Source organism: Falco cherrug, chromosome 5 (assembly GCF_023634085.1).
Source record: "Falco cherrug isolate bFalChe1 chromosome 5, bFalChe1.pri, whole genome shotgun sequence".
NCBI lineage: Eukaryota > Metazoa > Chordata > Aves > Falconiformes > Falconidae > Falco > Falco cherrug.
Window position 1 is genome coordinate 4,049,942 of NC_073701.1, and position 20,033 is coordinate 4,069,974.

General features: G+C 48.4%; 1 protein-coding gene across 3 annotated transcripts in view; it reads right to left on the minus strand.

The window, feature by feature from the left end:
* LOC102051462 (galactosylgalactosylxylosylprotein 3-beta-glucuronosyltransferase 1-like) overlaps positions 1-20,033 on the minus strand; it is a 31,249-nt gene that overhangs the window by 3,598 nt on the left and 7,618 nt on the right. Inside the window, exons 2-5 of one of the 3 annotated variants that reach the window (XM_027816956.2) lie at positions 6,554-6,702; positions 5,682-6,217; positions 4,079-4,375; positions 3,468-3,575 (exon numbers count right to left, since the gene is read on the minus strand). In XM_027816956.2, the coding sequence (XP_027672757.1) occupies positions 3,489-3,575; positions 4,079-4,375; positions 5,682-6,217; positions 6,554-6,665 (1,032 nt within the window). In that variant the 5' untranslated portion in view covers positions 6,666-6,702 and the 3' untranslated portion in view covers positions 3,468-3,488. Of the gene's footprint in view, positions 1-3,467; positions 3,576-4,078; positions 4,376-5,681; positions 6,221-6,553; positions 6,703-20,033 lie in introns of all 3 variants that reach the window. The other 2 variants (XM_027816955.2, XM_027816952.2) reach the window with 2 other exon arrangements.

The following is a 20,033-nucleotide window of genomic DNA, read 5'->3' on the forward strand; positions in this document are numbered from 1 at the left end:
TTGGGCTGGGACGTGGCTGAAGAGCTGCTTGTTCTATCCGCACTACAAAGTCCTAGCTGGGAGATTTTATTTATAAATTAGAAAAAGGTTTTGAAGGATTATTTTTCCCCTCCCCATAAAAATCATTATTTTAACCTTTCTGATAATTTTGTAAAGAAACAACAGGAGGATGAGGTCTGAGGATTCTTGTTCAGTCTGTTTGGAAGCTCTGAAATGCAGATGAACTTCTTTCCCCCTTTCCAAATATCAGAAGGAAGGAGGAATTCTATGCTAACCTAAGCAAACTCTTCTCTCAGTTGCCTGTAAATAGATGTTAGTAATAAGAATGGGAGGGTTTTATAACATCAGTCTTAAAGTGATAGTTTTCAGGGCTTTGAAAAAGGAAAATATGAAGAGAAATTAATGTCTGTCTCCTACTCTCAGAAGACAAACCTGTGTTTCGAGGGGGTTTCAATACAGTCAGCAGGGACGTGTCTGTCACAGCTTTCGGTTGCTCTGTGGCCCCTGTTGCAATCCAGACAATCCCAAGGATTTTCCTCATCCGCCACATCCCCCTTCATACTCTACGTGACCCCAGTGTTTCTCAGAGGCCAGGCTTACGACCAGCTTCCACATCTCCACAGTGAAAGCCTTTGTCCAGCCGAAGATGGGCTCAGAGACCCCCTTTTTGTCCCTCCTGCTTCTCCACTTTGCATAAAGAGGCTGGGGAAGTAGCTGAGGCTCTCAGCCCTGATCCGCAATCCCAGCATATCTCAGATCCTGCCTGATGGTTCTCAGGGCAGCAAAAAAAGCAGAATTTCTAGTGCAGAAAAGAAAAATGCTTTCCTTTTTCTAAATGTTGAGTTATTATTTTTTTTTTTCTTGTGAAAAACAAAACCCTGATGTGTTTTATTGCTCCCCCTGTGCAGATCTGCCCTGATCTGGCGCAAAGAGTTTTTTCCCCCCAGACTCAGCTGGGTGGTGGGAATGTGGAGAAGGGTGGACTCCAGTTGGGACAAAATATCTGCTATTTATTCAGCACCTGTTGGAGCCCGATCTTCACATAATCAGCAGGTCCCTTGACACTGTGTCTGTGGCAACCCACCAACTAGGCACATGTGCCAAGCAGCCATGCAAGCGGTCAAAGCAGAGGTTAACAGAGCACCAGACAGTGTCTGCCTGGCTCATATCTGCAGGTGTGAAAGGGGAAGGAGGCCTCTGGGAGGTCTGGGACTCATCTGATCCTCCACGAGGACTAACTGCCATGAGGGAAAGACAGAAATAGTCTCCCTATTCTGTCTAAGAACAAAATATCCTCAGGGGAGCAATTTTACCTCTTTTTTTTTTTTTTTTTTTTATTCCTCAGGGATGGCTTATCTAGATCATGTCTGTCAGGGTTCTGAAGCTCAGTGGCCTTGATAGTAAGGACCCAGTCAAGCAATTTACCTTGCAGGTGTCTCCTGAAGTGGTGTCACCTGCCCACTTAGGTCAGAGCAGCTGCCCCACATAGCAGACCATGGTGTGGAAGGGACTGTGGTCGAATTTGCTGTTAATGCATGTGAAAGCTCCTTCAAAAGCTACAGAGCTGGCCCAGCCAGCACTCTGGCCTGAATGCACCAGGGGGGGCCGGCGCTAGGTAAGGGTGCTGGTGCATGAGTGGCAGTGGCTTGATCTCTCAGACTGATTGCTTCCCTTTCCCACAACAAATGACATATGAGGAACCATTCCCATGAAAATCCATAGTGGGTGTGTGGCATTGCTCATAGAGGATGGCAGAGTTGTTGGCCAGGGAGAGAGGGTGAGGATGAAAGCACCGATACATACACGGCACATTTATGAAAACGTCCCATCCACGCTCTGCGTCTGTAGGGGTGCAGTCAACCCCTCCTCTGACAAGTAGGCAAGGCAGGTCTAATCTGTCTGAGGTTTTATAAGCCTGCTCATCCTTTACAAATTAAGTGGTACCTCCAGATCAGTTAACTGGATTCTAAGTCATTATGAGCTGAGTTTAGGCAGTCATAGCTTTAGCTACTGCAAACCCAGCATGGATGGGTATGTGAAATGAGCCTGGTACTGCTAGTGGATTTCACAGAAGCACAGGTTAAAAGAAGGGCTGCTGCCTAAGCCTAGGTGTCTAGCATCATCTATGGGTTGCTAGGATATCTGATGTATTAATGAAAAGCTGGCAGAGGCAGTAAAGAGTCTGTGCCCCACAGGAGGGCCAGGTAGGCCACCCCAGGGTCCCTGCGGCAGCACCACGTGCCTGGTTTCGGCAGCTGACTCCTGTCCCGCCTGTCTGCTGCTGGGTGTGCAGGCGCTGGGATTGCTTTGCACTCTTTGTACAGCTGTCATTCAGAGATGATGAGATGACGTGGAAATGCTGTATGCAGCTACTAGTAATGCACACAGCAGGTCAGTGCAGAAGTTAAAATACTCATGACTGCCTATACAAAAGCTATCGGTTTTATTTCCACTGGTAGAGCTGAGATGAGATGTACATTGGGGTCAGGACTGAAAGCAGCCCTGGAATATCTTCCAAAGTAGGAGTAAATCATTCAGCATCCTGTAGTCTGCCACAGATTCCGGGAAGAGCTGGGCACTCCTAAACTGGATACCTTTATTCTTTTGGGACATTTGGGCTAGGAATCTGCCAAGAGCAAATATTGGGATCAGATGGCATGGCAGCTGGCAGAGGAGGTCACAGCTCCTCTGAAGCCTGTTCTTCATCAGTCTCTAAGAACATATCATCACTATGTTCTAAGAACATATCACTGATCACCTCTAATATGTTCTTGCCCTCAGCTATGGTCGTTGCCATAGTTCCCCATCCTGCCACTAAACCTGGCTCTGTGGACTACAGAGGCACTCCGAGTGCCTTCATTATTTCTCCTCAACAACAGATGTATTCCTGGCTGTGGTAATGTTGGTAGCAAGCCCCTCAAACTCTGAAAGTCTGTATAGGTTGTGCTTTGCTGGTTCCTGTTTTGAGGTGGTGTAAGTGTCCCATCAGCCTTTCCCTGCTGCGCTCCCACCACGGCTGTTAATGCAGGATGAAAACTGAAGGTGGATGCCACCTACAGAGGTGGTAGGGCTGCTGGGGGAAAAGCTCGTCTGCAGGAGTGTGATGTCTTGCCACACGCTGTAGGACAACTCCCACACTAAAGGGAGTTTGGACCTGGCAGAAATAGGAGAGCAAGGAATTTGGCTTGTCATTATTAGTCAGTGAAACCATGGGATTCTTCTGCCACTTTTCTCTCTGTCTGTATGCAGGCAAAGCTTCCATGTGGACTGCAGGGAGGCTTGAATGAGTATGAAATGCAGACCACAAGTGGGTAAAGATGAGGTTCTACTTCTTATGCAAAGGGTGGCATGGTAAGGGAGTTACTGGGACAATTATATACGGAGCCTTTAAGGAAATAATAGCATAAATAAGGAAACCGCTACAGATCATTTGCCTTGCCAAAACCAATAAGGACAAGAGTACTCACACCCTGGAGCTGGCTCTCTGCTTACACCTCTACTCTGGGGTCTGTAAATCCACGCTTGCCTTCGTTAACCAGAGTGGGCCTCTCAGTTCTTGTGTGCCAGACCAACACCTAGAAGGAATCATGGAGAGTTCAGGGGCTCTGGATGCCATGGAAATGCTGAGAGCAGCACACATCCCTCGGGTGGGATCCTCAGCAACCTGGGGCTCACAGCTATTTGAAGCATGCGATGATTCAACCGGATTGAGCCTGGGAGAGACTTTACATGCTCATGAAACAGTGTCAAGGAGGAGGGGTTGTTCTGGAGCACAAACCCAGACTCAACCTTCTGCCAACCCTCCTCTTCAAAGAAAGTAGCCTGGACACGAATTTTATGCCTGAGGCTGTTTATTAACACAGAGTGCATAGCACAGACTGTTCCTCAGCACTCCCTGAGCTTCACATCTGTGAAGAATTTGGCAGGCTCTGCCCATCTGTCCCAGCACCATTCGGCACTGACACGTGCCAGCAGAGGGCAGGCATAGTGGAGGGTGGAGGAGCATGGCAGGAGGCTGTAAAAGCAGCCAGGACACGGCGAGGAGAACGTATCTTTCAAAGTCCCTTGTCCTACTCACCTTCGTGCAGTTGGCTGCTTTGGGCTCCAGCCCATCCATAGTCACTAGATCCTTCAGCAAACTAGTTTCCTGGTAGCCTCCTTTAACACCCTCCAGCTTGAAACTGGCCTGAGGCTTCTCCAGGATCAGCTTGATGCTGATAGCAAATCCAGCCATGTCAATAGCAAAGGGTCGGTTAGGATCAAAGACGGTTTTCCAGCCCACCACCTTCCCTGCTGGGCTCACTTTTGGGGATTCGTACCGCAGCCCCCCAACAAAAGCCACCGGCCAGACGGACACCCGCCTCGTGTAGCGCATCTGTGTGCCAGAAAGAAACAGTGCTGTGAGAATTCAACCCCGCATTGTCTGTCCCGACCCATTCGTGTACCATCTCCTGCACCTGTCCTCCCCCGCGGAGCTCCCACACAATCACACAGCTCCAGGCAGCACAAGCTCCTGTTCGCCTGTGCTACTGCCTGAAGCTACAGCTTGCAGAGACACGAGGCTGTTACAGCACGGACTTCTCTGACCACCAAACTCACTGCTTTTCTGTGCTCGCGTTCAGTCCCTCAGAAGAAGGAAAACCTTTGGTTTTCTGCTCTCATCTGAACTTCTATCATCTTTTTAAAATGCTATCATTTTGGTAAATGCCAAACACAACTTCTACCAAGCCTCTAGCTCTGTATTATCAACTCCACTCACACCAGCTTCACCCTCATGCAAGTAATCTCCCTCCCTGACTGATGCTTCTTTGCCCTCATTTATTGTGAATTCCCTCCACCCTTGTTCTTCCATCCATGGCTACTAACCTAAAAGAGTGGGGTTTTACTGAAATGATCAGAAAGGATCAGGAAAGAAGTAAGAAAAGATGAGCGTAACAGAGATTTCAAAAATTCTGAAAACTGGAAACGTGTTCTGATGCATAACTCTGTATTGCAAGTGGCATAGTACAGTTTGGCTTAAATTGGCAACGAGGGACTTTACTGGATTTTTGCAAGTTTACAATAGACTTGGCATCTCAAAAAATCCAGGTTTCCAGCAGAAGTCTGGGCAAGGTTCTGTGATCCCAGGGGCACAGCCCTGTTGTGGTGGCTGGAACTCACAGTACAGAAGGGCAGCCAGGGAGAAAAGGTGGATTAAAAAGTCAGTCAACATTTCTAACATCTCCTACCCATCGCACCCCTTCAACAGTGCAGATTTGTGCTTTGCCAGGAGTTTGTCTTTGATGCTTATTTAAATCAGGTCAGTGCTCCCTGAGGAGAGGTATAAATTCTGGAGTATATATCCTCTGGTCCCTGGCAAAAGGGGCTCTGGCTAGTGCAGTGCTGTGTGAGCCGCATCTGCAGCCTATACCATGGCAGATGTGCTCTTTGCTCTTTCAGCCCTTTGCAGCACGGCTGCTGGGTTTGCATAGCTATAGGTTTGCATCTGCCCTAGACCCAGCTCCCGCTGAGTGCAGAGCAGGTGAGGAAGGCTCCAGGCAGCGTGCCAGAGCCCTTGCCTCCCGGCTGATGCTGAGTCCGATGGTAGCCCTTTCTTAAAGGTCTTTGCAAGTGCGCCTGGCCTTAAGAGGCTTTGTAGCTGTGTGCTGCTTTTCTGTCCCAAGTAATTTTACAGTTCTTACCTCTTCAAAGAGCTCCAGGCTGTAGGTGTTATCATCATCAGCAAAATACACTACCCCTTCTGGAGGCGCTGTGTTGCTGAAGCTGTCCCTCAGCCAGTGCAGCCCCAGGTTCCTCTGTAGTGTCCCCCTTGGGGTGTGGGATGGGATCCAGGACAGCCCCAGCTTCAGACTCTTGGGTGTTTCCACATTGAGGTGGGTGAAGTTGAGCCCTGCCTTCTCCAGCAGGTTGGATACCAGGTTGGTCCTCCGGGGCGAGTCCTCCACCACCACCCAGTGGAGGTTCTGTACGTGTAGGAAGGTGTTGGCCAGACGGGTCAGCTCAGCTTTTTGCACTGGCCGGGTGTAGGTAGGGGTGATAACGAAGATGGTTGGCAGGGTGTCTGACCATGGTGGAGGCCTGGAGTACACATAATTCTGGATGACTTTAGGCGTTGCCCCTATGCTTTGCTGCTGCCGAATGCATGACGGGAGGCCTTCTTCTCTCAGTGCAGATGTACCATTGAGGAGAGCTTTAGAGGTCACGTTCTCATCTGTTTCTTCTGGGGCAGAAGGAAGGAAGGAAGGAAGAAGAAGAAAGATGTTAGAGAACTAATCGCTGCTGGGCTGCCTCCTCTCCAGGGAGTGCTGGGGACACATCTGCTTGGAGCCAGTGCTCAGCACATCAGCATCCTCTCCCCAAAGCCAGCCTAAGGTGCATGTTTAACGCACTCTTAAAAACAGTTTGTGTGCCTGCTATAGGCAAACCCTGAGGGGGCCTGCAGGCAAGTTTGTCTTTGTTTAACCCATCCCTCAAGAGAGCATCTCCTATAGAGGGTTCGCACCAGCAATCATCACAACCACCAGCACACTGACAGCAGAACTCTTGCACTTACTTCTCAGCAGGCTGAGGTAGTGGGTGGTTGGGTACTGGTGCCACAAGGTTAGGAGAAGAGCCCATGGCAAGGCAATCAGGAGCGTGGTAAGAAGGTTACGTCTCCTCAGCATGCTGCAGAGAGCTTCCAATGCCCAGGCATCTCTCTAACTTTCAGAGCAGAAAAAAAAGTGTAAGGGCCCTGAAATATCAGTCACCGCAAACATTAGGGCAGTAAGTCTAGAGGCCAAATTAATGGATTGTGTTTGACTTGCTTGGAGGGAAGGCACGATAAATGTTGGGCCCCGATCCAGCGAAGCGTTTGTCTAAGTATAAGTTTACAAGGAGCCCCATTAATGTGGCAGGCCTGAACCATTATCCAGCTGCCCTGGCCAATTCCTGTGCTATTGAACAGAAGTTTTTATCTATTTATGTTGCTATAAAGAACCTCCTGCTGCCCCGTGATGAACCCACTGTCCTTGACTTAGGGTTGATCATGTTGCTGATTCTGAAGCCAGAGAGGACTGTTACTTGCCCCCTCTCTGGAGTTGGTATTCAATCCCGAGCTTTGTGATGACCGCTTAATTTGCTTCCTTTGTCGAATTTTTTAAAACTGTGTGCAAGATTTGTGTTCCTGCATATGCAAGTGGACAAACCAGAAAATGTCAGGTATCTTCAAGACAGCAAGCATCTCATTCACTCCTGCAGTTTTAATTCATTCTCCTTATGCATATACATTGAGGCAATCAGGGATGTACACTATCACCTACTGAGTTTTCCACAAAATCCCTGCCTCGGTCATTCCACAGTGCTGGTGATGCCTGCTAAAAATTTAATTATTCTATGTCCCTTTCTACTCCTGGCTTGCAGTGTTTGGCCACAGCAGCATTAGTTTAAATCACAGACTTCAGAATACTTTAATGCCTTTCTTAGCATTTCTGTGATGTACATAGTCGTGAGATCTGAGGGATCGCAATATTTATTTTCAAAACTCTTTCTCTAAGATGAGAGGAACTAAAAGAAAATAAAGAGAAATAAAGGACAGAAGTATCAGGAACAGTCAGCTACAGGGGGTGGCTTATTTACAGATGGTCCAAGATACAGTGATCCTAATCCTGTGCTTGATTTTTCGCAATTGTTGAGCACCTTCAGCTCCCACTAGTTAATATGATTAGTAAGCGGTCTGTCTGCCTGGAGGTCAGATCCTTGGCTTCTCAAGGTAGCCGTGCCTTCAACAAAATATCCAACATTAATGAACCATTTGGAAAGTACAGACTGAAGTTTTAGGATGTCTACTGCAGACCACTTACTTGTTCAGGGACATAACTCAGCCCTGTGTAAAGCCATAGCGGGATGAGATCCCAGTCCTGGCTCACCTGTCTGAAAGACCCTTGTGTGCAGTAAATCGCAGACGCATGAGAACCCAGAGATGACTTCTGGAAATCCAACATCAGATGGGCTTGCCTAGTGCATGTGCTGCCTTCTGTAGGCTCTGGCCATACGGTCAGGAACATTTTCTTCTAGCTTCTGCTTTAGTCCCTCTCAGGGTATAAAATCTCCCAGTGCTGTTATTACACACCAGCAACAAAAGCAGTGCTCCAGAAAGAGGGATCCACTTCTGCTGCTGCACAACAGCAGCCTGTGGAAACATAGAAGGATGCAGAGCAGAGCGACTTGTTACCACCTGAGGCCTTTCTGCTATCACTCCAAGCAGGCTGCCTGACGTTTGATAGTTGGGTTTTATTCCCCCCTCTCTCCTTCCCCTCTCTTTCCTGGTAACGTCTGTAATCTGTTTCTTCTGGGATTACCTTTCTGATGCCAAATACTTCTCCTGGTGGACTTCCTCACTACCACAGCGATGCTCACTAGGAGGCAAAGGGAGCATAAAACTTTCATTAGCCTCCTGCAGAGAGATTTCTGTCGGGAAACTACAGTCACATGCCCTGGGAACTGGAGAGCTGCTGAACAGCACAGCCCCACCGAGCCCTCTTGCTCTCCTAGGCTGAAGGCAGTTTGAGGGAAGACAGCGACAGCATCACACTGGTACAAAGGATGGAAAGGAGGTTCAAACCAGTTGGCTCTAAATTCCTGCTCTGCCAGGGGTTTCCTAGGTGTACAGAAGGCCAGTCATCTAAAACCAGGGTCCTCAAAGGGATGTGGGCACATTTTGTGCAAAGGAAACTCCTTGCTGGGATCGGGGCTCAGCAGCTCCTCATCTGTCTGAAGGGGAAGGGTTGCCTTGCTTCAGCCTCAGAGAACCGTGTGAGAGGAAACGTGATGACTGGTCCAACAGGGCTCTGCTTTGCAGTGACAGCAGCCACATGGTGCACCTGGAAGATGTCAGGGGATGCTATTCTAAATTGATCCTCTGGGACCTTCTTAGGGCCTGTCTTTGTTTTTTTCCCTGACATTTTACCTTGGTATCCTAAAAACCCAAGGATTATGCAATTGCAGGGCTCATCAGTGCCCGACTCCCAGTAACCATCAAACCCATTTCAGCCAAATCTGACAGAAGACTAGCATGTCTCAGCAAGTCTTCTGGCAGGCAAGTAGATACTCACTAGCCCTATCAAGGAAATTGCTGTAACATGAGCTTGTTCCTTGTCAGACACCAACGGTACAACGTTGGAACAAACCCTCAAGGAAACCTGTCTTCACTGTTACCCAAACCAACTGTTTGTGGTGATAATCTCTAACGCTTCTTACTCCTCACTCAGGAAACACCTTGGTGCCCATTCCTCTACTATCAAGTGATGGAAAACTGATGAAGAAGTGGGCCAAGGAACCTGTGTGGCCAGGGGCACATAGGAGTGCTTTGGTGATGCCAGCAGCAGCCTTGTGCAGCAAACATGCTGGCTCGCATAACTCCATTGCTTTCTGACAGCTGGGTCCAGGGCAAGTACAAATGTCTCCTTCAAGCTTTAGTGCCAAAGGTGTACGTGTTTGGTAAGGTAGAGATCTAGGCTGGATGCGGGGGGGTGCGGTGTTACCCACACCAGGGGTTGCCTTCCTTCCAGGAAATCCCTTCCCTTACCAGTGTACCAGTACAGAGCAAAGCTTCCCATCACTCAGGGCCATGAGAACAGACAAAGCCACCAAAGAAATACAAGGAGGGTTCTGCACTGCCTCGTAATGGCAGCAGACACCTAGGTCCACCCTGGGCCCTGGCTTGGGGTCATTGTAGCTCTTTGCTTCCTCTAGTATGCTTACAATTACAAATGTCCCTGCACTAAAGTGAGGCAGCCAGGGTTTTTTCCCTTTGATAAAATGCCTTGATAATACAGGCACAGTTTCTATGCAGCAGGCCTGCCACTGCTGCAAACTCAGGTCGCTTCTGGAGTGAGGAGAGGAGGAGGTGGTGGTGGCAGCTGTGTTACCAAGAGAGCACAGAGGAGAGTGGATCAGAGTTAGAAGAGCTTTAACAAATTCCCTTTCTAGTTCTTTCTCCTCCTCCTCACAGCCAGCCCTGTTCATGCTTCCCAGACACTGCAAACAAGTGGAGATGCTGTCTGTGTGTGCAAGTCCCCTGGTGCTCCTGGCTCATTTATTTCTACACACATCTTCTCTCTATTGCTTTTCCAAAGCATGCAATGCTGAACAAGTTAAACCCCACACAAAGCACCAGGTTGCTTGCGAACCTCACAGAGGAGCTGACTTTAACCCCATTTTCAGACAATCTGTCTTGGAATATTTTATTTTTTCGTTAAAACATTACATTCTCTCTCCCACTGCCATCCCCTGCATCCATCATGCTTGTGCTCTTTGGTTCGTTTACATCTTTCACCTGCTTTTTCTCAGTCGCTGAGAGTGTCTCTTTCCCCCTGTTTCCAGGACTAGAGGAATCCCCTGGCCTACTAATAATTTTAGCCTTTGTCTTTTCGCCTTCCTTCCCCACACAAAGACCCTTTGCATTTTCTTCATGTCCATCCCACATGGAATATTTCCCACTAAGTGGTCCATTAAAGCATCAGCCCATCCTTTTGTAAACACAGCATCAAAACCCAGTCACACATCAATGCCTCTGGGTAGCCTGCTGATGGCCCCAGTGGGGCTTGCAGAGGTTTACAGCACGTATTTCTACCTACCTTTTTATAATTAAAACCCAAGTCTCCTAAGTGGCTCAGATGAATTGCGTGCCTGGCTGGCAGGCATTGCTGTGTGTATTCTTGGCACAACCAGCTACCTTCCCTCTGCCTTTAAACCCATTCAGAGCAGGTCCTATTAAATGAGAGTCAAGATCCGAAGAAAATTTTGTGATGATCTAGGCCCACCTCCAGCGATCATCCCGTAATTCCTGGGTTTAAACTGTAGAGGGCAGGGACTGTCTCTTAATGTGCTTGTACGGTCCCGAACTGATCCCAACAGGAGCCTTTGGATGCGTTTGCAATACAAATATTATTGATTGCACTCTCTTGCTGGCTCTTTTCCTCCCTTGCTGTTTCCCCTGTCCTGCCTATTCCCCTTTCTCTTCCCTTCCGTTTTCTTTTCTTTTTTTCCCCTAGTGTCTCCTGCAGCCCTTGTTTGTGTTACACACACCCTTAACAACATTAGCTGGATGTTTGATGGATGCCTTCAATATGCTGCCTGTAGCCTTCTTGAGCTGTTTTCCAATTACACATCCCTCTTCTTAATTTCATCCATCAATCTTCCGTTCTCCATTAAAAAATAAACAAAAACACATTCACAGAGTACAAAGCTGAGTATGATAGGGACAAAATGTTTCTCGTACTACTCTCGCTTCACGCTGCTTTGACAGTCTTCTCAATTCCCAGGACACAACACCAGCCAGTCTCTTTTTAAGCTCATGTGCTGATGCAGGGGGCATTAACCTGAAAGGATTCAGGAGAAGAGAATGAAAGAAGCACATGCAGGGGAGAAAAGCCCAGCCCCAGCCTGGATGCCCCAGATTGGTGCTGAAGAGAAGCAAGATCTGGCTGAGGTTCAGAGCATCGCATGTGACTGATCTCTTCAACTGCTGTTGACTAATTACCAACAGGGTACAATTTGTTACAGGCAGGGCAGCTCAGATGTTGGGAGAGGGATAAGGATTCCCAGGCTGGAGAACAACTCAGGCAGCTTCACTGTTCAGATACAACTTTAAGAGTTCACATATGTGACTTTTTCCCTGAGTTGCAGAGTAGTTTGGAAGGACACGTAGGGTGAATGGTAGAGAAAGGTGGAAGTCAGGAAGAGGCCCAGCTAACTGGGAATTGTAAAGCTGACATGGGAGTTCAGGTTCCTGCGATTCTCCCAGAACCCTGCCAAAAAGCCGCTCAATTTACATCCTCTTTGATAACTCAGAAATGGTGAGGATCATACGGCCTTTGGTAGTTCTGCTCTGAGGTTTCAGTTCTGCCCTCCACCTGCCTGATTCGCATGAGAACCATACCTTTCAAAAAGTTTGCTCTGCAAGAAAGGTGCTTTTGCAGCCTCTGGTTCAGGGCAGCCAGCCTGTCTGAGCTGGGCTTAGAAGACCCTGAACACTGGACCGACCCCAGCCCCAGGGCTGTCTGTCTGTAGCCTGAGATGCAGATTCTAAAGATCATTATCTTCCCAGAGGGACAAATTTCACAGTTCAAACTGTCCCCCGGGAACACCCTGCCATCCAGTGTAGAGATTTTCTAGGCAATCACCCAAAGCAAACTAGTCTCAGCTAACGGAGCCAAAAGCTTCCAGAAACACCCCGTAATCTTGGTTTGTACCATGTCTGTGAAGCTACTGTTCTGTGTGTACCCTGGGAGGAGAGATGTGCGGGGAGGGGAGAGGGGCAGGAGGGGCAGAACTGGAGCAGAGCTGCTGGCAGGTGCAGATGACTCTCAATTTCACCCACTGAAACTGTCAGCAGGGTTTTGGGTTTGTTTTGCCTGCGTTGTGCTGCCTCTCCCCACAGCCACCTTGAGGAAGTCCATGCAGATTTCATGAGTTCCCTAACTCCCGGTGTGGGAGATGCGATGTTGAAGGCAGAGCAGGGAGCTTTCAATTATTGATGAGAGCGACCTCTCTTTAAACAAGGAATGCATAATTCATGGCGGTGCCGGTATTTGTGGTGATCAGCAACGGCTCTGTCTCTGCTTTGCTGAGATCCACAGGAAGCTGCTGTCCCTTCTCCCCCCATTCCCTCGGGCCCGTCAGAGCCTTCAGCCGAAACTTCAATACTGTTTAAAATTGAGACACGCCAAGATGCCGCAGCGCTTCCCCTCGCCGGGCAGCCTCCTGCCTGTTCGAGATGTGCACAATCAAGTGGGAGGACGGATTCAAGGAACCACAGAAGTGGGTGGAACGGGTTATTGCTCTGGGATAAGCAGGGGTAATTACTGTGCAAACACAGCCGCAACAGGATATTTCTCAGCAGCAGGACTCCTCTGACCCTCAGACAGGTCCGCAGGAACGACAGCGATGTAGGACAGAAAGGGCAGGCTAGACCTAAAGGACAGAGCCTGAGGGTTCAAGTCCAGCTGTACTTCTCGTGGGGGTAGGAAGCAGAAAGGGGAACGGAAGATTAGGTTTTCTGCTCAAGAAGCAGGAATTTCTCCCTTAAACTCTGCTGGAACCGGGGGGTGGAAAAGCGGAGGGGAAAAAAAGAAGGAAAAGTATTTTTTTCTAGGAAAGGAAATGTTAATGATGGAACAGGGAAGGGAAAGGCTCCTTGCTAAACCCGCCACTGGGATCTTATCCTCCCAGTAGCACAGACAATGAGGACCACTGTGGTCCTGGTGGAAGGTAGAAGGGTGCTCTTCTGCTGGGGGTTGTAATCACCCCTCTGCTGCCGACCTTGGGAATGGCTCGGGGTGAGCAATGCTGCCATCTGAACGGGGTGAGCACCTCCTTACCGCTTGTGGGGACAGAGGGCAAGGCAAAATTAACTGAGCCCCCTGGAAAGACAAACCCCAGAGAACTTCAAATAATAAAACAATACGGGGAAGGATGGCCAGGTCCTTCCCCAGGGCAGGAAGAGCAGAACTACCAGCAGCTGTGGGGTTTCAAGGCTCAGCCCCATCTACGCTCTGTCACTCAGTGCACAGGCTCCTGCAGGGACAACTTCCCCGGGATGTGAGTCACTCCCAGCCGAACAGCCGCCCTTCCCAAGCCCCCGCGCTTCTTCCTCAGATGCAAAGAAAAGCTTCATCCTCTCCCTGCCAGCTCCAATCTCTTCGCCATATGGGAGTGCGGTTACTTCAGCCCAGAAACCAGGCTTGTCCTTGGGGAATGCGCCATGCACCCCCCCCATCCCGCCACCACCTGTGCAAGCCCAAGTCAAGCATCTTCCTCCAAGCTTGGTCCATAAACAGCTCAGCACGGCACCTTTCCCAAGAGCATCCTTATCCCAGACGTGTGGCTAGTGCCTGAGCAGCACGGAGTGGGGGAGGGTGATGCTTTTTACAGGGCTTTGTTCTGAAGTTGTTTTTTTTTAAAAAAAAAAAAAAAGGCAAAAAAACACCCAACAGAAAACAAAAAAGAAATGTTGACGAAGCTAATTAAATCTGCTGGCTAGGTCCCGCGGGAGCCAATACTTTCGAGACAGCACGTGGCTCAGCCTGCTATCCCCAGGTAGATCAAGGGTATCCAGGTCCTATCTGGGCTATCAGCAGGGACAGAGATAACCCATTTCAGATACAGGCTAGACCTTGAACTTGGCTGCAAAGCCCAGCTATGCAGGGAGCCTTCCAGAGCCTGCAAAGGAGGTCTAAACCAGGCTATTTTTAATTAGCCCAGACCCAAATGTCCTTCATGATTGACCCATGCGACCTGCCATTGCCTTCCTGTCCCCCTGAGCTTTTGTGAGGGTGGGCTGTGACTCAGAGGGACGCAGCCCTCTGCCCTGTCCCAATTTCCCTGTGCTGCAAAGTCATAATCCAGCGATGCCAGAAATACCTGGGAAATGATTGGCAGCTCCGGCCCAAACAGAAGCAGGAGGTACCAGATGTCTCCTGAGAAAGCCAGCTCTCTCCTGACAGAGCTCTCTGCCTGCAGTTATCCTCTCCTGACAGGGAAGTTTGGGGCTTATTCAAACATCGGCTTCTCTCTCCTGCTGCCGAGCTCTGGCAGAACAGAGATCCTTTTTAGACACTGATGACTATTACAGAATAATCATTCCAAATGTATCAGCATGAATCAGCCCAATAGCTGCATTATCAGAAAAAAAAAAAAGGGGGGAAAAAAAAAAAGGGGGCTTGCTTTTTTCTGAGAAAGCAAAATAATTCTAAGGAAGCAAAAACAATACCGGATTGTTCCAAAGTATCTGTACATTTTATCCAGAGCTTTCCCTAGTGAGTTAACAGCTGATGCCTGTTCAGCAGGAGTGGGAGCTGTCATTTTACAGGTTTCTTACAAAAGCAGAAAGGAAAAACCCATAGTATTTGCTTCCAGAACATTTTCAAAGACGGAGAGGAATTACTTTTTCAGAGAAAAAAGGTATTAGTTGATGGATAATTACATTTCACAGGTGCTTGTTTGAGGGGAAAAAAATAAAATATCACGTTGATCACAAGCTCTTTGTAAAGATATGGGGCCCAAAGGCCAGTGCTATTCCTCTGGTAGCAGCCAGGATGCAGAGATGGGCTTTGATCTTAGCTATGTGTCAATATGACATCAAATGCAGACCTCCAGAGGAAAACACTATCACTAATGCACACTCTTGATTGATTTAGACAGCTTGTTTTCCTCCTGCTTTCAAAGGCAATGTTAAAATGCTCTTCCCTGCTGGACTTCCTGGTTACTCCTAGGGAGGGCAAAAGAAACCGAAGGAGAAGCTGCTGTGGCTGAAATCACACTGCAAATGAGCGGAACAGTAATTATGTCATTTAAAACACAGATGTACCTAAAGATGTCTACTGTCTTCCCGAAACCTGTGGAAATACTGACATTTTAAAGCCTACACATGTGTGCTCGCACCCTGAAGAATCAGGGTCCAGACCCCTTATTTCACGGAAACAGCTGTGGGCAGAGGATGCGTGCAGGGTATGGGCAACAATCCCCCGGAGTTTTTATTTAGGAATGCTGACTGAATTAAGTGATCAATAAAAGCATCACGCAAAGAGCAAATCTGGGAGAATGTTTTTGTGGGTGGATGCTCCATAGATTAGCAGAGAGCAGACGCTGGCCATCACCAATGTGTTGCCACCGCATCACGCAGGTGCTGGTTAAGTGAGAAGTGGAAAGAGGAGAAACACCACTTTGGTCTCCTTGATGGACATTTTTGCTGTTGCAGCTCTCTGAGCTGTGTGAAATACGCTCGCTTTGTAACTAGCTGAGATGGTCCAAAATGCTAATTTTGATTTCTTCCTCTGAATAAATCATCAGCACTCATTAGATTTGCCATTTGCTGTGTGGCATCCAAGTGTCGTGCAGACACTTTTAAAAACGAACATAGAACGGAGAAATAAAGTGTCACCTAGAGAATTGTCTTTTGCAATAGATATATGTTATGGTCCGCTGCTTGATTTGTACCTTAAATGCCACAGCTGATTGGTATAGCTTGAGCTCGATTAAAAGAAACACCAGAATGAAAATGAGAGAGTCAGAAGATGACAATGTTTATTCTCCTGCCCTCTGTGTGTGAAATGAAGAGGGAGGAAGGGAGCACAGGAAAAAAGGGGCAGGAAGGCGACAGCCAGTGTCCTGCCGGGGCTGTCCTGCTGTCCTCCCCTGTCCTAACAGGGAAGCTGTTCCCTCCGGACCACAGGCAGGCCACAGCCAAACTAGATGCCAGGGCATCTGACATCAAGAGACTCGTACTCAATTCCCACCTTCTGGGAATGCCAGGAGAGCAGTCAGTGCAACAGTAGAAATATCTAACTTAGGCACCAGCAGCAGCTGCCAGAAGATAAGCCTACCTCATGAACGTTGAGTTTTTCTTTGTAGAAAAAGTACACAGTGGATGCATTTGGGCAAAGAAAGGTAGAGCTGAGGAGCAGCAAGAGCTAAATGCCCCTTTCTGACAGCAATCCAGTCCTACCAGAAAGAAAAGGTGTAGGTTATGGTTTCTGGTTTTCCATGTCTTGCACTGTTAAAATGGAAGAGTCTGTTGGGAAGGCAAGGAAAGCTGCGAGGGAACTGAGGGCAGACACGCTCACAGCATGAGAACCAGCCTCTGCTTTCCCTCTTAGAGTGCATAGGGCTCGCTTGTGTAGGGCTTGCTCTCTGCTGTGCTCCATAACTGCACATGGGCTGAAAGTGGTCTTTGCAGGTGGTGTGTACAAACCTGCCCTTGGGAGGGAGGCCGGCCCACGCTGTACTGTACTTGTGGGCTTACCTGTGAATTTGTGTGCTTCGGGGCAGCTTGAGATCTGGACGCAAGGAGGGGTTGGATGCTACCCTCCAAGCTGGTAAGTTGTCTGGTCCATCTGTCCCTTGAGCTTGGAGTGTTGTCTTTGCACAAATAAGAGCAAGAAAATAGCTCCTCTGCCCAACTCTTACATTTCTGCACTCGGGTCTGCTGGGGAGTGCTGTCCTCCTTGCCTCCCTTCCACATGCCCGGGCTGCCAGTTAGCCTTGGACAGAGCAACTGAGAAGCAGATACAACTGCTTGGAGGGTAAAGATGGACTGGGCTTTGCTTTTTGAACCCTTCTCGGCACTTTAAGAGCCCTTTGAGCTCACTTCAAAGGCAGATCAGGTTGGCCTGAAACATCAAGGCAGACAAAAAGCAGGCTCTCGTTGAAACAAGAAATGGGCTGCTGCTGTAAATCTTAGAGGTGGATATGATTCTCTCCTGATTCTGGGGGTGAATCTGGCTCTTTCCTTGTGCTGGGGGGAGGAAAGCACCTTTCAATTAATTAAAAGTTTTCTGAGCACTGGGGTAAGTCTCCCCACTGATAGTGAAGCTGGTAAAAGTGGCAGCTGCAGAACTAGAAACTGGATCTCTGGAAACTCAGGAACACCTTAAAACAGAGGTCCGATTTGTCCTTGCTGGACAACGAACCCCTGCCCTGGAGCACACTTCTGGTTGCTTCTCACAGCCTTTGTCTTTAACCAGATTCTGTACATTATGTGACTGGTGAACAGTCTTTTCTCTCTGCAGCAAAGTCTCCCTCAACTTATTAACTGTCTCCCAGCAGAGGGATGACCCAAACGGGACTGGCCTCAGGGTGATGTTACTAAGGTTGCTCCCATCCACTTCCCCCTCCCAACCCCTGCAAGCGTGCACACACCCTCCATCTCTGGCTGGTGCCTGGCGTGCCAGTCTTCTGTCAACAGTTGTCTTGTAAGTGTGTTCTCAGCATGACAGACACCTCGGTGTTTCTGAGCTACAGCAGGACGAGGCCAAAAGCAGTTCTCTAAGAGGACATTTGTGGAAGTCAACAAGCCAGATGAGGCATTCCCAGCTTCCCACATGCATGCGTGAACTACCATTCCTCGCCAGCTCTGCAAAAAATACCCCTGAAGGGCCAGCAACAGTTCCTAGGCAGAGGAAACATCCCAAAACCTCTTGAAGAAGAAGAAGGAAGAAACTAGCTTCGTGGTCCTGCTGTTGTAACTAATTTCTAGGCTATTTGTTTGTTCTGATGCTCAGGGCAGGACCCATGTTGGGGTTAGGAGAGAAACACCTAGTATCAGATTTTATCTGTCTGGTAAGTGCAATGCAGAAGGGAGCACGGAATTCATACCTAGTGACTGTTTTGCACCAGTGTTAACAGCTACAGGACTTGGTTTGACTTCCAGGGAGCTACAGTCCAAGCATGGCTTGTCTTGAGGTACTATGAACAGAGCTTGCTGATGGCAGCTTATCTGCCGATGAATGGGAGCAAGCATTGACAGAAGAGCCACGAGCATCCCTTGCAGCACCTCTGGAAAAGCCTGCTAGGTGGGATGAAGTGTGCAGAGTTTGTCTAGTGGGCTAATGTTACTGGGAGTGCAAGCAAGGAGTCTGCTCATGATACATGAACAGTACTGGGTTTGTTCTCAAGAGGGTGACAAGAGAAGGGAGCACCATGCACGAAGGCTCTTGGAGGTGGCAAGAGGAATTTTTATTTATCCTTTCCCAAAGATTCTTTTGGGGTAAACTACATTCACCCTCAAAAGTCTTTGGTGCATAGTGGTCAGCAATGATGACTGGATCTTAGCAAAGTGCTTAGCAGTGTCCTGTGCCTTCCCTTGTAATGGAGCTGCTGATGCATATCAAGTCATAAGAGATTTGTTGTGTTTTCCTTAATGCTCCAGGAGTCCTGTTCTAACACAGAAGTTAGAAACATCACTTCTGCTGTAAAGAAAGCTCCTTTTATAATTTGATAATGTGCTGCCAGGCGCTGTAGGTTTGAGGGAAACAGAAAACAACACAAAAGAGCTGCTAACCAGAATGGGAAACACACTGGGGTTTACTGGAGGAGCTATGGAGAAGCCTACGGGCTGCTACAGTGCAAAAGGAGCCGATACACCAAGGTGGAGGGGGGATGTGTGAGTGAAGGCCGAGCAGGGGGCTGGATTGGAAAGAACACCTGGAATATCTAGTTGTTGACAAAACAGAGACTGCAAGGAGTTGATGGGAATAGGATGGAGGAGGTGGTTCCAAGGGGGAGGAAAAAACCAACGGGGTGGGGGAGAAACGCTGGCCAGGCTGAGATCTACCACTTGATAGCGCTTGCCAAAATGCAAATAATTTGTCCTTTCTAAAGATATGCCAAAGGATATTTCAGCTGCCTGGAGCCCTTACTGCCTTTCCTATTGCCCCACAGGCACAAGGAGCTGGCACGCATGTCTGAGGGAGGAAAGAAACTTGGTTCGGACCTTGGAGCAGTAGGATTTGCCAGCTTGCCTCCGAGTACCCAGCCCAGCCCTGAGAGAGAGCTCCGCCAGGCTCGTGTTGGACTTTAGCAGATGCTGCCTGTGGGCTTTGTAGAGGTGCACAGGGATAATCAGGATTTGGTTTCTGTTTGCTTGCTAATTTGAGCCCCTGCTGTGAGATTTGGATGTTTCTGAGGATTCTATATTAGCTTTAATGATTAAAAAATTATTTCAGTGCTTAGTGAAGAAGATGCGTGATCTATCATTGAAGCCACTTAGCAACAGGACTCATTAAGACACATATTAGTACAGAAAGATACCCTTGCCCCAGCATCCTCTCGGAATGACTATCCACTCATCTAAACAAGATAAAGGTCTTTGCTGGCCTCCTCTGAGGCCAGAGGATAAAGCACTCAACTGTGAAACAAGATTTCTTGGTTCTTTTTCTGGCTTCAACTATGTGTAAGTATGTGGAACTGGGCAAATCATTTCACCTGCTTCAGTGCCTCAGTTCCCCCACAGGTAAGATAAGCACAACAATGTATAAGCACTCTGGGGAAATGACTTTCAAGTGCCTAAGCTCATTAGAGAAAAAACAACCCTTGCAGTGAATAAAAATGCCTCAGCCCCTTGAGAGTAGCTTATACGAACCACACGGTCCGCATTGCCCTCTTGAAGCCTGATGTACAGTTTGCTAATTATAGGGAGGGGAAAAAAGGTCTTCCCCTAACCCCTTACCACCTGGTGGTAGCCAAGTAGAGATGGTAAAAACCTGTTATCTGGC